The 17,880-nt window shown below is 31.6% G+C and overlaps 2 protein-coding genes across 2 annotated transcripts; both read right to left on the minus strand.

The window, feature by feature from the left end:
* Positions 1 to 5,026: 5,026 nt before the first annotated feature.
* Positions 5,027 to 5,753, minus strand: LOC144554588 (uncharacterized protein At5g01610-like). The gene has a single exon (XM_078302898.1). The coding sequence runs from the start codon at positions 5,691 to 5,693 to the stop codon at positions 5,163 to 5,165; it is 531 nt and encodes a 176-aa protein (XP_078159024.1). The 5' UTR covers positions 5,694 to 5,753; the 3' UTR covers positions 5,027 to 5,162.
* A 9,451-nt stretch (positions 5,754 to 15,204) lies between these two features.
* LOC144553747 (protein neprosin-like) lies at positions 15,205 to 17,666 on the minus strand. Its single transcript, XM_078301949.1, has 6 exons — positions 17,577 to 17,666; positions 17,380 to 17,493; positions 16,693 to 16,857; positions 16,405 to 16,458; positions 15,743 to 15,886; positions 15,205 to 15,558 (listed from the first exon to the last, which is right to left on the minus strand). Exons 1-6 carry the CDS (start codon positions 17,664 to 17,666, stop codon positions 15,205 to 15,207), a joined length of 921 nt encoding a protein of 306 aa, XP_078158075.1.
* Between the last annotated feature and the right edge of the window lie 214 nt (positions 17,667 to 17,880).

A 17,880-nucleotide genomic window follows, 5' to 3' on the forward strand; every position in this document is an offset into this window, starting at 1 on the left:
ATATATATATATATATATGAGGAGGGTTCAAATGCATCCAAATTTTTGTGCACCCAAATGCACCCTATCCTTTTTCTCCGTTTTTAAAGTCCGAATAGTCAATCCGAACCGTTAGATGCGATCTATATATTAAGATGTGCTTGGAAACCAAATTTTATATTTTTTTTGAAATTTTTTTACTATTTATTAAGCCACTTTGAAAAATCGCTGATCCAATGGTCCAGAAAATGTAAAATCAACAATTTTCAAAGTGGCTTAATAAATAGTAAAAAAAATTCCAAAAATGTAAAATTTGGTCTCCAAGCACATCTTAATATATAGATCGCATCTAACGGTTCGGATTAACTATTCGGACTTTGAAAACGGAGAAAAATGATTTGAAAAATAGGGTATATTTGGGTGCACAAAAATTTGGATGCATTTGAACCCTCCTCATATTTATATATATATTGAATGAGAGTCAAAGTTGAAATTTGAGATAAATTAATAGTATTTTGATAGATAATTGTTAAGACTGTTGATTCAACAGAAAGAGACCGTCTTTTACAAGTGTAGAGATATAAATAAAATGGCATCTTGCTTAGACAATCGTGACATTAAATTTCTCAAATCATGACGACGAAATTTTTCAATATTACAGACTAAAGTTAACAACAGATTGCTAACTTTATTGATATTCATCAATTATCATCAAAATATATATACATAAGTAGGAGTGTGCAACGGACGGGTTGGTGATATTTTATTAAAATTTGAATTCAATCCGATTACACTGGGTTAAAAAAAATCTTTACTTGACCCACCCATAATCCAACCCAACCCATTTATTTTTTTATATACGGGTTATACAGGTTAGACGGGTTAAACGGGTTATAATTTTGATCGAAAATTTATTATATATCTTTTTACTATTTTTATTAAAACTAGATACAAATAAAAGTGACAAACATAAATAAAATAGAAATGTATTAGCACTAAACGGTTCATAATTTTTGGCCAATTGATATTCCTATTTTTTTTATGCATAAAAATCTGAAATAAATGAGAAGGAATAAATAGCAGAACGGTTCTACTGTTTATGCCAGATAAATGTATTAGCACTAAACTATTTACAAAACCATGCCCAAAGATATAATTAGGGCTGTTATTTTCAATTGCAATTATCTGCTTTTCCAAGTAATCACCAAAACTGATCCCAGACCAATATCAAAAAAAAAAAAAAAATTTAGGTTTCCTATTTTACAATAATAACTGAGTCTGTGTAATAGAAACCCAAGTTTTTGGGGTCAACATTAGGAGAAACAATCAATACTTGTTAAACTAAGCAGGGTCAAAAATCTATGTAAAGATGGCTATTCACACAAGGATCAAGGTGCATCTGAAATTTTGACAGATTCAAATAAACTGGATCAGAGGGTTGAGAAAATCACAAGAATAGAAGGTGACAAAAACAGCGAACTTTACAATGCAACACCCGAGATAGCAGATAATTTGTCAATGAGAGACATTTACAACTGTACACCAACAAATAGGCCGGGTCCGGGTATAAACGGGTTATTAAGAGCAAATTTATAACCCGACCCAGTAACATCTCAACCCAGTAAAATACGGGTCGGATCGGACGGGTCAGACGGGTCGGGTGGGTCGACAGTATTTTTGTACACCCCTATACATAAGTACGGGTACATCTGAATCAAATTAATTTCATTGTTTCGGATGCATGATATTATATTTAAAATTAATGTAGGTTTTAGAAAATAAAAAACTATTACAAATTTTGTAGTTGTCGAGTTAATCTATTGTTAATGAAATTCGATTCATTAGATAATTACATTAGTTTTTGTTAATATATAATTTTAGTTTAATATATATTCTTTTTCCAAATTATGTTGTGTTGATATTGTCTTGTTAGAATTTTCAAAAATATTTTATCAAGGAAAAATATGCTCTGGAAAGGCCGACACAGATTGGTCCAGAAACTAGGGCCGAAACACTTTCTCGTTTGTATTCTGCTGTTTTGTATCGTTACTACAATAATCTCTAGTATGCCTACAGGAGAACCAACGCGCTGGTATTGTTACAAAGCAGGAATTTATGTAATCTGACTATCTTATAAATCAAATGCCCATGGGCTTTCACCAAAAAAAAAATAATAAATAAATAAATAAGGAACCATTTAATCGTTTGCTTTAATAATTGTGCAGTAAATCGTATTATTGGATCATAAAGATTTAAATTTGTGCACCATGTATATGATATATATATATATATATATTAGCATCGTACCCGTGCGTTACAACAGAAACATATTATTTCATTATAAAATATTATAAAATGAAGAAGATCAATCGTTTCATTATTTCATTATCTTTGTGACCTTTTTGAAAATCAATCGTTCAAATACGTGCTGCACAAATCTCAAAGCAATAATAATACTGATACGATACGGATACGGCGATACGGCAATTTTCAAAAATGAAGGATACGATACGGCTATTAATATATATATATATATAGAGAGAGAGAGAGAGAGAGAGAGTACGGCTAACGCGCTTCCTCTAGCATATGGGCTAAAATGCTTCCGGTGGAAATTTGAAATTTCAAAATCCAAAAAGTCGATCTGAACCGTTCATCTTCTTCTCCATATTAATATCTGCTTGGAGACCAAATTTTACATTTTTCTGAAAATTTTTACTATTTATTAAGCCATTTTGAAAATCGCTCATCCAACGGTAGCTTCTGATTTTTACTGTTTGGTAAGCCACCGTTGGATCAGCAATTTTCAAAGTGGCTTAATAAATAGTAAAAAATTTCAGAAAAATGTAAAATTTGGTCTCCAAGCAGATATTAATATGGAGAAGAAGATGAACGGTTCAGATCGACTTTTTGGATTTTGAAATTTCAAATTTCCACCGGAAGCATTTCGGCCCATATGCTAGAGGAAGCGCGTTAGCCGTACTCTATATATATATATATTTATTATTTTATATATGATATTTATATAATTATAATTTAAATCAAATTTGTAGAGAAAAATAGTTAAATACTATATTTATCTACAAGATAACACATATGAATTCTAGTGTAGTGGTAAGAATTTTGGCACCAACAGAAACCAACTGGGTTCGAATCCCGCCTTCAGCAAAAAAAAAAAAAAAGTGTGCGCGGTGCACAAGCTCAGTCCGCAGGCGCCATGCGTGGTTCAGAGGCACGGTCCACGGGTGCGGCGCGCGGTCTACGGGCGCAGGGATCATATGCGGCGCGATCAGTGCATGCTTAAGTGTTGAAGCGCATAATTTGAAAAATTCGTCTATGTGCGATCTGAAAATTCAACGGCTGAGCATCCTTCCGAAAAAAAAAAATCAGGACGCTTGCTACCTATTGTTATTGTTATGTATGGGTGATTTTATGCATGTTTACTATTGTTATGTCAATTTGTTTTATTATCCAGAAAGATTAAGTGGTTCGGTTTTTCTTGTTAAATGGACCGGTTTAGTTCATTATTTAAAGCTAGCTTAGTTGTTCAGCTTGGTTTATAAATTTTTTAAACCGATTAGACCATATCGATTGAAAATTTTGAACCCATCTCCCATCCGAACTAATTACAATATAATGTATATTGCTTGGTACAGTTTAAAGCCGATTAGACCGAACCAAACAAAATACTTAAATCTATCGTTAAAAAAAAACAAAAATTAATTTGATTAGTTCGGATAGGTTTAAGTTCATTTCAATCAGTACAGATATATTTTAAAAAACCAAAAAGAAAAATTAGTTTATCTATTTTATTTTGATTTTAATTGAACCGAACCCATAAACACCCCTATTCGCACTAATTTTGGTTCCACAGAGAAAAAGAGATAAGATTCAGTGTAAAGATAACGTAAAAATATTGACATCTGATGGCGTGACATAATTAGAAATTTCAGAGGAAGAATATGGACCTAATATAGACAGTAATTAGTTTTGTCTGTTATGGAAAAACGCTCAATTTTTTTCTCATTTAAAAAAAAAATAAATAAATAGATGCCGTAGTTGATTGGATAAGCTTTCCGCCAATCGTTTGGTTTGATTTGATATATATAATGTTATGTGTAATTTAATTTTGTTATTTTTTTTCCTACTCTTCAGATTATATTATTTTCATTTAAAATCATAGACAGAGTCTGAAATTTAAGATAAAAGATGTTGAATAAATAAATATCATGTAATTTCATTTTAGAGACATACTATTAATTTTGCAAAAATTAAAAAAATTAATAAATTATCAGGACTTGGTCCTTTTTCACCTTATTCATCTCAGCCTCTGTTTAATACAAACAGATTTAATCGTGATAAAGATATTCATAAAATTCATAAAATCAAGATGGTATGATAAAAAGATATAAGAAATAAAAAAAATAGATTTTGTATTTTAAATCAGCATCCAAAAACATTTCAATTTTCAGTTGTAAGATAGTATTTTCTTTTATAACCAATTAAATGCGATTTTGTACACAGAAAGCCAATAATGAATTAGGCTCCACCTTAAATTCCTTTTTTTCAAAATGAACTACCATCAAAACTTCCACCTAATTTTGATGAAGAGAACAGTTCTATTTGTTTTTGTTTTTTTTTTTTGACAAAAAACAAAATTATTAAGCAAAAAAATATAAATAGTCTGGTAGCTAAGCTAATTATTTGTTCATTAATATGAAAAAAAAAAATCTTGGTTATTGCATAAATACACGGCCTAAGAGTACTAAGAAATAAGGAAAAAAAAGAAAGAACAAATGGACACCACTACATATATAAAACAAAACTAAAAGGCTGCAGGGAAATTATAGCAGATGACACCAGCATTTCAGCAAATTTATAAACAAGCCCCTAGATAAATTAATACTCCAACTATATCAGGACAGATGTCACTGACAACCAATCAGCAATAATGTAAAATAAACCTTACAAAAAAAAAAACCCAAATAATCATAGATTCAATTTTGTCTATTTGCATGATTGCTAATTATATTCCAAGCAAAAAAGTATATCCAAATGATAATAAAAAATTTATTCTCATCCATAATTTTTGCCAAAAGAAAGACCAACAATACATTGTGCAGAATGATACACTTCCCTACGAATTATTGTACATATAAAGGACGAAATTGCAAAAAAAAAACCTCTCAAAAAGCCAGTCTCAATTTTGCACTTCCACCCCCAATCTTTTGCTTAATTCTAACATCATCACAATCAAACCCGCAACCACACTGCGGCGACTCGAAGAAATTATCGATTCCGAAACTAGCAGATGCAATCCCAACAGAGAAGTAGAGTTCATCGCCATTTCTAGAAACCTCAACAATGTTAAGCCAAAAGAAGAGAATTTTGACACTTACTCCTTTGAGGTCAGAGAGGTGGTCTTTCCTGATCTTGCCTGAGATCTCCTTCTGGTATTTCAACTGGTACGAGTCCTGGATCGAGAATTCGCATGATCCATTGAGGTAAGCCTTGAATGCACCAGTCGATCGATCGAGTTCGTAGCCGAGTGCGCCTTTTGGAAGAATCCCCACTGGGAAATCGTAGGTCTGGAGTGCTTGGTAGGCGGTGAGGTCCGAATCGGAGGGAGAGGAGACTGCGGCGATGGTGGTGGTGGCGGCGGAGGGAAGAACTAGGGTTAGGGTTAGGGTTACGAAGGAGAGGAGAAAAATTTTCATCTTTGTTGAATTTTGTGAGAAATGAGAAGTTGGGATTTGAGAAGGGAAGATTTTTCTTTTTCTTTGTCTTGAGAGAACGAGAGAGGAAGAAATGGAACTCTGCGGAACCCCTGAAGTAACACAAATTTTATGTTTCGATCTGGACCGTTTGATGTTTTTTGGGATTGAGTCTTATTATGATCGGACGGTTTGGATTGAAAATATAAATATGGGATGCCTTGGGGAATCTGGACACGGAATGAATGCAGAGAAGGGGATATATTGTTTAGACCGAGTATATTCTAACAGATCTGTTTTGACTTCATGCACCGCACTGACTGTAGAATCAAAGCAGCACTTAATATGGTTTATGTGCTGCATGAAGCGAAACTATTTCTGTTACAATCTTTAACTGGAAGAAAAGAGAATTCGCGACCCTAAAGCAACATAAATTTTGTAGTTTGATCGGAACTGTCAAATTTGCTTTGTGATTGACCCTAATTATGATCGGACGATTCAGATTGAAAATAAAGTTTTGGGTTACTTATGGAGAACTGGAGAGATAGGGATATACTGTTTAGACCGAGTGTATACAGCTAATGCTTAGTGGGACCAAACCGTGGCGGTTGACTAATCTAAGAGTTTCAGGTTGTAGGTGGCATTTTTTGTCTCTATTTAATTGTTATAGAATATATAATCAGATATTACATTTGACAAGCTGGAAATAATTACATGTGATAATGATTGTTAAACAATTTGTAGTCATCATTTTTAGAATAATTAATGGAAAATGTATGATGTAATATTTAAATCAATGAAATGGATCATAAAAAATAGCTAAATTTTCTACAAACATGAAAAGTATCATATATTTTATTTATTTTTTGTAAATTTGATTTATCAAAATTTATTTTCCTCCTCTCAACCCCTTTCTCTAATAAAAAAGGAGTAAAACAATAAAATGCATTTGAACTCAGCCAAACAAAAACTAAAACACAAATTATTTCCATATTCTCATTTTTCTTTATTTAATTAAGAGAGAAGATAATTGTAGTTAGGATTCACTAACTTTATCATTATGTTTCTGTTGGAGATCAAAATTATTATTTTCTGAACAGTAAAGATAACTAAAAATAGGATATCCACTTTCTCCAAAACTATAACTGTAAATTATCTCCAACAAATATCCCCAAAAAGTTAGCCAAAAGCTCTCTAGCAAAAAGAGAAGAGAATCTACTTCTTTTCTTCCAAATTTATCCTTTCATTTATTTTGAGATTTGTGCACAGAAAATTACTAATTTTGAGATTTGTACATTTCATAAAATAAAGGGTTGGATTTGGAATAGCAGAGTCCTGTGATTCCGCAATCCAATTTTATTACATATTTCCGTTCGCATATTCATAGAGCTTGTTCGTCAAGAATTTTTGGCTTAAGTTGTAAGCTACACCGAGGATAACAACCTCGGTAATAGAGTTAAAAAGTAATTTTCTTAAGCTTCATAAAGTAGAGTTTGTTCGACAAGTTAGATAGTTACGAATAGTTAAAAATCTAACTGTATCTTTATCCGCTATAATTTTTTGGATACAAATACAGATATTGATACAAATACAGATATGAATCGAATAATTTAAATAATTCTTTGTATTCGGATTTGGACGAAATCGAATAATATCCGATCCGTTTACACCCCTACAACTGAGCCCATTGATCATTTTATTTCGTGGAATATCGTGGTTGATCAATTAATTCGAGCAACAGAGGGACCGTATCTCTACCAACCAAATGTTATGTCACATCATGCATGTCTTTTTTCTCTCGGTGATCGTATGTTTAGAATGGTTTAATTTTATAATTGTATGAATCTTATTGCAAAAGTTTTAGACAAACTTAAAAAGATTTCATTTCTAAGTCGAAATTTTAATTAGGTTAAACTTAACTCTATATATATATTTGTTTTTTTTATGTATCCATTTCGACTCTAGCGTTTCTCAATTTTTTAATTTTTAATAACAAAAATTATATAATTTATATGTCAAAATAGAACTGTTAGATGTAATATATATCATGCACATAAAAAATAACTTTTTTAATTTGGTTTATAATAATCAATCATTAAAAAAAAAAATCAACGTCCATAATTTATTTATATCAATGAATTTTTACAAGTTCATGAGACTAATCAGAACAAAATGAAAAATATCATGATTTTTTAAGCATGTACAGAGAAAATGATGTAAATCATATCTAACTATTTAATATTGACATCTGTGTTTTAAATTTGAAGTTGTTGTAGTTCTAAAATTGAAGACATAACGAAGACAAGAAAAATAAAATTAAAACAGATGAGTGTTTGAATAACTTTGAAACAGATGGTTTACTTTAGAAAAAAAAATATACTTGTCAATTTGATTTTTAAAATAACTAAATAATATGTTAAATAAATAAAAGAGTATAGAAGAAATAATTTCAACTGTTGATGAGATATTGGATATTATAGTATTTTTATGAAGATATTGGCTATTTTGAAAGTTTATATGGACACACAAAATTCTCCTATATTGGAAAATCTATAACTTAAATGCACATGAAATTTGTTGTATTGAAACTCTATCTTGTGGTATTTTTTTTATAAAATTTATTTTGATTTATATTCATTATAAAAATGTGGTATTATTAATTATTTCATAAAAGACAAATTATACTTTTTTTTAATATTTTTATTCCTATGTAAGTTAATCTTTTTATGATTAGAAAAGTTACCAATTACTCTACAAATAATTATTGTGAGACGAATTTGTAAACAAAAAAATATTGTTGTTAAAACCTTCATTCAAAGTTACCAACGCGTACGGTGCCTATTCGGGGATAGCGCAGGGGACTAGTATTATTGTGCTTTGTGATTCGTGCAGAACTTATTTGATCGGTATAGATTTTTCAGAAAAACACACAAAAGTTGAGATATCTCAGAGGATGTGAATTTGTTTTTATGTGCATTAACTGAAAAGGACATTTATTTCAGATTCCAAAGGACCATCTGATTAGAATTGGAACCATCCGGCCCACACTTATAATAATTAACCACACCTATAATATAAAGTACGAGACCCTTTAATTAATATTAATGCGAATCTCAATCGGACGGTCCACATCTGTTAACGTACGTTCCATTAATGCAGTCGGCTTTGAGATTTGTGCTGTCCTTGTATATTTCCTTAATAGTTCTCGATATGGACACATGGCAATAATATATGCAGTTGTACCAAGCATCTAATGCAAATATGTGGACCGCGCAATGTGATTCACATTTCAGACACATAATAGGGTTAATAGTTAATACAATTTACGCTGGCACATGACAGTACGTACACGTGTATATATGACTAGTTCTTATTAGTATTAGGTAGCGTGGGAAAAATGGCACGGCGGAGCCGGCTCCGTTACGAAACAGCACGACACGTGTTACTTTTTCATATTGTGACTCGCGTGTCGTGTGCCGTGATCACCCCTTAACATTTTGATCACGGCACGTCATGCGTAATTAGGACCGTTAGGTCTTAATCAAATAGTGACTCTTGAAAAAACAAACTTAAATTATGAAAAAATAGTTAAACGTGAGAAACGTGATCAGTTACGTTTGGACACGGCACGTGAGTCACGGCGTGACTTGCGTGCCGTAACCACCCCTTGACATTTTGGTCACGGCACGGTATGGGTCACTGTTCACTTGGTCATGGCACGGCACGGGTCACTGTTCACTTAATCATAACACGGGTCACTGTTCACTTAGTCACAGCACGAGGTCAAAGTCACGGCGTGTTAATCACATCACGGAACGTTATGTTTTTTCCACTCTATTATTAGGTATCCAAGTGGAACTTTATTATCTCTCTAAAAAAAAGTTGGATAGTTTGTGCGCTGCAGATCAGCAAGGCTTAATATGATAATGATAATGATAATCTATGTGGGTCTAAAACGTGTTACGCACCGATTAAGCACTTATAGAATTCTCATTGGAAATTTTTGAAGTAGAACCAGATTGCTTTTATGCTCATTAATTTTTTTTATAAGTTTAAGTTTCAAATTTATTAGATTGATTTTAAATAACAAATTTAATATATTAAAGACAATCTTATTTCGCAATTGCGTATTTGTATCACAATAACTTTTTTGGGTCTTAAAAGCTATAACGCTATTAGCTGTTTTCATAATTATAATATTATTTTAGTCTCTGTAATAATGTGATTTTCGCTATTTAGAATATTGAATTATAATTATTTTCATAAAATTGTATATAAATACCGCCATTATTAAAATGAGACCAGTTATATATACTGCACCACTCTCCAAATTAAATTACAGCATTAATTATTATTAGACTGGTTATAATTTTATTTCATTTTTACAAAAATGACATCCACTATTCGAGTGAGGCAAATTAAATTCCACCGTCATTACGCTGTGCGAATGGAATTAAATTTTACAAAAATGCCACCATCACTGGAGTTCAAATATATTAATTGTTATCCAGATGGGATGGGATAACAGGAACATGTTATTTCAAATTTAGCCGTTGTACTTCATTGAGATTCGTGCATAAAAAAAATCCAACAATTAGATTTGAAAGATTTTTGTGAATTGATGACGAATCTAATTAGAATTTCAATGCCAAATAGCGCACCTGGAGGTTGAGAATAGGCTCAATTCAGACCTCTCTCTCACCTAATTTTGTGTTCTGGAACAAAAAGGGACTCAGAGAGACGGGACGGAGGCTTCCTAACATTTACTGGTACAAAACAAGGTGTCAGAAGAGAAAAGAAGATGTTACAGTGAGGTCCCCATAAGTTAAGTATTTGCGAAAGAGAGAAGCGAACACGCTTTATATTTCAGTATTTAAATTAGACCTTTTATTTTCGCCTATCTGTCTAGATTTAAATGTACTATTTTTTGGGCCAGTCGCTTAGACCCATGTAATATTTAGATCTTTTATTAATATCAAAAACCTACGAGATTCTCCTTCAAAAAAGAAAAGAAAAAAGAATGTACTCGATAATCAAGAACGTAAAGGAAGAGGACCTTCGTTGGGTTAGCATGAATTCTCTTCGACGGTGCATCATGCTCTCCTCGCTGAATCTCATCGAAGTTGAGGTAAGATTGTGCTAGATTGCATCGGATCTCCTCGCCGAATCTCGACGGTGCACCACGTGAAAGTCAAGAAGAGACGAAGGCCATGAAGAGCGTGCACCTGATTTTGTTTTTTGCTGATCGAGAGAAAAAGAGGATCAAGACAGTTAGAACCATAAAACAGTTGGGATGGTGAGGGGGGAGGGGACTATTAGAGGACTAGAAGTAAGGAATAATATCTTTACTCTAAAATGAATATTTCATGAATACAAACTTGAATATAGATATAAGACATATAATTAATTAAATTACTATAAAAATGCAAAAATAACAAATATTTTATTTAAAATAATATCACTATAATAATAATAATAATAATAATAATAATAAGCTTTTTATAATGATATTGCTGCGATAAAATACTACAATATAATATAAATTACAAACTTCCATTTACAATGTAATATATATAATAGATAACAAATATACAAATATGAGAGTTCTTAATAAAAGAAAAGGAGAAGAAATTTGGATATATGTGTATTATAAGTGACGAAATTATTTATGTTCATATATTCGTTGTTATATCTTATCCACTAATAATTCCTTTTCTTATTCACGAACACATAATTACATAATTTGTCTACAAAAGTCATGCGACAAACAACCACAAATTCTTATTAATTGCATAGTTTAATACTAATGTAGATGAAATTTGTGACAGAAAATTTGGCGAAAGTTAATTAATAAAACTGGAGATGACTTGCCACTTCCCAGTGTGCAATTATTTGGGCTTGGAAACAAAGAAGAAGCCTTTCAAAATAAACAACAGGCCTAAAGTGTGAGCTCTGCATCTTACTAATAAACAACAGGCCTAAAGCCTTTTTAGCACAATAGGACACATTATCGGCATCATATTTAGAATTTATCTTATTAATTATTCTGGCCTGTTTAAACAAGAGAGGGTGAAATACTGTACAAAATTAGTAGTAGTACACAAACTTTGCGTGATTTTATGAAAAATCTCAACCGTTTAAAGACGTTCTACACGAATCTCAAAGCACACAAAATACTGACCCTACATCACCCACGAATAAGCACCGGACACGTCGGTCACGCAAAAGTTGAGATATATATCTCAGAGGATACGCAAAAGTTGAAAAATCTCAACAGTTAATTACAGCAGCATACACAGTCAAGCGACTGAGATAAGGTACCAAAACTTTTGCTTATAATTAAGACCATTGCAGCTAAACCCGTAACAACACTTCGGCGACTTGCAAAAGTTTTCAATCCCGAATGCAGTTCTAAACCCAGCATAGAACTTGAGATCATCGACATGTCGATCTCGAGACCTCAATAACACTATGCCCAATGAGTTGATCTCTGACACTTAGGCCAGAGATATTATAGAGGCGGCCGGTCCTTGGTGATCATGCCAGAGATAGTGTTCTTGTAATGGAGTTGGTACCAGCTTAGGATCGGGATCTTGCCTGAGGCGTCATTGAGGTAAACCTTGAATTTACCAGTCGAAATGGTCGAGTTCATAGCGAGTAATGCCTAATGGAAGGATCCCGACTGGGAAACCGTACATCTACAGGACTTGGTAAGCTGTGAGGTTCGAGTCAGAGAGGGAGGACACAGCGGCGGAGGTGATAGAAGCAAGAACTAAGGTTAGGGTTAGGATTAAGGAGGAGAAGAGAGAAGATTGCATATTTGTTTATTTTTCTTTTGGGGTTTATGAGAAGTGAGAACTTCTGGTTTTGGTTATAGATTATGAGAAGTGAGAAGTACGTGTGGGGCACTTTTCTTCTTGATTTGATATTTGATATGATTTTCACTGTTCACAATTTGATATGGTTGGTGGTTGTTTTCTTTATTTTTAATTAATTGTTATAGAATATATATTGTCACATGTGTTGCACAATGACAATATAAGAAACATTTACTTTGTTTATAAACAATGTTACATGTGATAGCTTATTCTTAAATAATGTTTCAGTCATCATGTTGAGCATAATTCATGAAAATGTATATATGATGTAATATATTAATCAATGAAAAGGATCATGCTCAATTTTAAAAACATATCCCGAAACAATACTATAGTCTCCAAATTAACCTACTTAAGTTAAATGTAACATAGTTTGAATAGTCCAATTAACCTTTACTAAAAAAATGTAACATACTATATATATTATTGCAAAAGTTATTGCTGAATAGTCCAAATAATTATTCATTTAATTTATTTTATATAAAACTTAATAATAAGAGTGTTCTTTAAAATATCTCTACGTCAAAAAAAAACACTTAAATAAAATTAACCACGCTTTTATTGGGCCATCAGTTTGCCAAAAGGATAAAATAAAGGATAAGAAAAAATACATGTAAGGTGACAAGAAATCGTTTGTTATTCCTATATTTGTATTACTCTCCTAATATCTCCATTCTATTATTAAGCACGTTGGGTGTCCGATCCGCCAACGGCTACGATTGAGAGATGAAATTTCGGATTTGATCTCAACTCTCCAATTACATATTTTGTCTTCTTTTGATTAAATGCATCTGTTTTATGTATAGAAGTCTAAATTTAGTTAAAAACATACCCACCACATATACTGCCACACGATACGTTACAATTAAAATTGAATAAATTCTAAAATTTAGTGATATATTTATCCGTTTCCTTTTTTTTTTGTTTCCATATTTCTCCTCTTCAATTGAGAAGACTCCACCTTCCATTTTCTTATTTATTGTTTTCTTCTTCGTTTCTATACGGATCATAATGAAAATCATTTTTTTTTATTTCCTTATTTCTCTTTCTTTGTTTCTATACATATTGGTGTGGGCAATTTAGAATATATTTCCGATATAGAATATAACAATGTGTGTGTGTGTGTGTGTTCTAAATTGAAAACAAAGAAGAATATAAATTGGAGCGTGTGTGTAAATATATATTTTTCTTATATTATGTGTGTGTGTATATATATCCTATACATACACACGATAACACTTTTTATTTATGTTTTTTGATATCATATTATATGTTGATATTGAATTGTTGTATGATATTTGATATTAGATTCGAATCGAGCTATTATTTGATAACATTGGTACTTAAAAATAAAAAAATCATCACATCATCAAATTATTATCAGAGATCACGATTAAAGTTAATTAAAAATACATAATCATATAATTTTTTTATTAACATGTGTTTTAATTTTTAGATAATTATTATTTTCATTGATATATTTGTTTCTTATAATATATCCCGTTGCAACGCACGGGTATGATACTAGTAGCTATATATATATATATATATATATATATATATATATATATATATATATATAGAGAGAGAGAGAGAGAGAGAGAGTAAAGGAGAATTGAGGAAGGATCAAGTTATTTTTGTGTCTTTATTTTTTAACTGAACAATTTAAATTTAAAATTCAAATGTTAAAATTAAACTGTTGGATTTGATTATATCATTTTCTCTATTCCCATATAAAAGATCAGAATAAATTCTCACTAAACTTCGTTCTTTATTATGAATTGGTCACTCAATTTTGGACGGAATGAGTATATTTTATTAGTGACCAATTCGTGATAAAGGAAAAATATAGTAACCTTCGGCGAAATTTATCTAAAAGATTACGACATTTCGATTTTGTGATTATCGTTAGCAAAAGTTTCAAAAAAAATACCCCGAGATATATGGACAAATTATGGATGTTGATTTTTTTAACTTATTGATTAATATAAAAATAATACTAAAAAATGATAAATTTTTATGTGCATGTAAAGAAAATAATAAAAATCATATCTAAATGGTTTTAATTTGACATACAAGTTTTTGCTTTTAAAAAATTAAAAAGTAAAGGTACCATGAATGCAAAAAAAAATAAAGGAGCAAATATATTATCTATCTAAATAATATTTTCAGTCTTCACGGTTCTACTATATATATATACCGATTACCAGAACTTCTCTGCTCTTTATATTTAATTTTTTGTTTGGTAAGTGATACCTCATTTGCTTGTTTATGAAGAACACCATATTTTATCAAAATTTATTTTCCTCCTCTCAACCCCCTTTTTTAAATAAAAAGGAGAAAAAAAAAAGAAAATGAAATGAAACTCGACCAATTACAAAAAACTAAAAACTATAAAAAAAAAACATTTTTCATATTCTTCTTCTTCTTTATTTAATCAAGAGAGAAGGTAATTTTAGACTTGTAGTTAAGAACTAACTTTATCATTATGTTTCTGTTGATCAAAATTATGCTTTTTAAAATCACGAGAGAAGAAAAGATGTCATTAGACGCTCAAGAATTATTAAATCAATGATTTATTATTGCTCCGATATATATATAACAAAAACCAAAAATACTGACAGCAAATATATGTCTCATCTTCTAAGACAGCCACCAGGTCCACCATAGCTAAACTGCGCATCTTTCATGTCACCTACATCATAACAATTCTTGTTGGTGACAACTGAAGGCAAAATGCCGGCAATTTTACGACCGAATTGATCGACATACTCGACATTCGCAAAGTATGCAGCACTCCCTTCATTTGGAAAATGCCCGCTGCCCATAGGTGGACTCGGTGAGCCCTCTATCGCTTGTACAAGGCCACCGAAATTGATGTCAGTAGCATTCTGCGCTAATCTAGTGAAGAGCGACTTCGGCCAGTAGCCGATTTGACCACTACCGGTGCTCTCAGTCGATGCATACAACCACCAGTCTTCTGTGTGATCCTGACATCCACAATTACAACACTGTTATCATCGCTCAAAATTCTGCAACAAAGTCTCTCTTTTTCAGATGTGATGTGTTATCAATTAGAGATTCTTTTTCAGATGCTAATCATGCATCACTTTGATTTCAATTAGACCCATTTATTAGTAAGTATTTAGATTGCATCAATTATGTAAAATGTACCTTCTCAATCCATATTCGCAAGTCGTGATGTTCATCGGGTGTTGAAATGGGAAGAACTTGTCCTGGAGATAGAGGTGCATTTGCAACCTTGACAAAGCCTTCACACAAAGTGTTGTAACAGCCCGTTCGAACATACCCATCAGCCTATAATTTTAACAAAAGGATGATGATAACACATGTAAAATATTATGAGTGAGGCTATGGTGCTATGCATAGTATAAATTGCTCCATACTATAGATTAATATCTTTGCTTTTAAAATTCAAACAATCAATCTGAACCGTTAAATATGATCTCCATATGATGGTACTTGTCGACTAAATTTTACATTCTTTAGAATTTTTACTATTTATTTAGATAAGTAGAAAATCAATTGATCTAAAAAAACATAGTAAAAATGTTCTAGAAAATGTAAAATTTAACATACAAGTATTATTTCATATGAAGATCATGACTGCTTGAAATTTAAATTTAAATATATTGATCCATAGTACAGATCACTATATTATTCTTGATATAGCAAGTGATAGATTTCAATTGTTGAGGTACTAAAATGTTCTTTCGGGTGTTATGATTTCAAATAGTCATAAGTAAATTTTTGATGCAGAATTTGTGAGACTTTTTCATTAAATAAAATAAAAATCAACATAAATTAGTTTATACCGTCCATCTGGTAAAGAATCTTGTTCCTGAATCACCATATAGAGCTTGATTTACCTAGATATTAAAAAACCAAAACATTAATATCTCAATGAAATAATTAGTTTAATAAAATTACAAAAATAACATCATTCAATCAAATAAATCTTACATGACACCACAACTCTACTGAAATGATCAAATACTTGTAATTTGACTAAAAGGTAAAAAACCACTCAAAATTTAAGCATCTCCTGTGATTATTACACAAATAAAAAAGAGAAGAAAAAGAAAAATGTTGAATGAACATACATGCCATCCTGCTTGGATTACTTCTAAGTTTGCATCATTAACACCGGAAATCCAGACTGCGGTTGAGACGATTACATCTGCTGTCAAATTCTGATAGCCATAGATATCAAATCTCCCCCCTGCCCCGAAGTAAACTCCGTTACCCGGTAACTCATATATAGCAGACTACATTCAAACATGATACATATGCAATCAGTAATTAAGATTCAATAAAGCGTCTAAGTTCTGAGAAGGCACTTGTACTACTTTGTGTATGTATCAAGACACAGCAATGCTGTACCTTGTAACAGTATATATCATATGAAGTAGCAAACTCAGGAAAAGGGTAGGTCTGATGTCCATCAGATTCAAATTTGGATTCAATAGGCAGCGCTTCCACCCAATTCGCTTCAAGATGCGTACGTGTTTTATCCACACAAATATTGAAACGGGTGCGCACGGATCTTCAAGCAAATTGGACGGAAGCAAAATTAGAGCCCAAAAGAATCCAATACCAGGACAAAAGAGCCCAATACCTCTGATTGTAGTCTAGATACAATGATATAGGCAATAACGGTCGATATTATTTATTAATCAAGAGTTCTACTACTGATAAACTATAAAGACCAGTCTAACAAATAAACAAAAGCATTTTACAAATTAAATCAGACAATCAGATGACTATGAAATACTAATCAAGTGGCTTACATAGGAAACCACATTATAGCCAATTTTGGACCCCAAAATGGCATTATGAGATGAGCAGTTATCAACAGATCCTCGCGCATTTGCCGATGCCATCCGGTTTTCTTCTGACTCAACCTGCAAGAGGAAGGAAATGAAAAAACAATTTTTTTTTCTTTGTGAAAATAGAAAGTTTATATCCAGATATAGTCTATGATTACCTTGTGATTGTGCTCATTTTGAGACCCAACACCTTCTGATTCAATGCAGAGTAATGAAATCAGTAGAAACAAAAAATTTACTGTCTCCATCCATGATCTCATCCTTAATTTTTTTTTCTTGAACAAAGATAAATGGGGGTAATGATAGGTTTTTAGGTTTTCCATTAATGTAGAGCTATTTCTTTAATGGAGGGTGATTTCCAGTAAGGATGAGATCATGGATTCACTGTATATAGAGGCTAGCTGGAAAACAAAGATAGATTCAGCCAGAAATTAAATCACCCGGAAAACAAAGGATGAAATT

Source organism: Carex rostrata, chromosome 5, assembly GCF_964058835.1.
Source record: "Carex rostrata chromosome 5, lpCarRost1.2, whole genome shotgun sequence".
Classification (NCBI taxonomy): Eukaryota; Viridiplantae; Streptophyta; class Magnoliopsida; order Poales; family Cyperaceae; genus Carex; species Carex rostrata.

Bases quoted from the DNA above. Each gene is read 5' to 3' on its own strand.
- LOC144554588 (XM_078302898.1), bottom strand. From the start codon at position 5,693: ATGAAAATTTTTCTCCTCTCCTTCGTAACCCTAACCCTAACCCTAGTT.
- LOC144553747 (XM_078301949.1), bottom strand. From the start codon at position 17,666: ATGGAGACAGTAAATTTTTTGTTTCTACTGATTTCATTACTCTGCATT. The intron at 17,494-17,576 runs GTAATCATAGAC...TTCCTCTTGCAG, and splicing joins AAAATGAGCACAATCACAAG to GTTGAGTCAGAAGAAAACCG. The intron at 15,559-15,742 runs GTACATTTTACA...TGTGGATGTCAG, and splicing joins TGCGAATATGGATTGAGAAG to GATCACACAGAAGACTGGTG.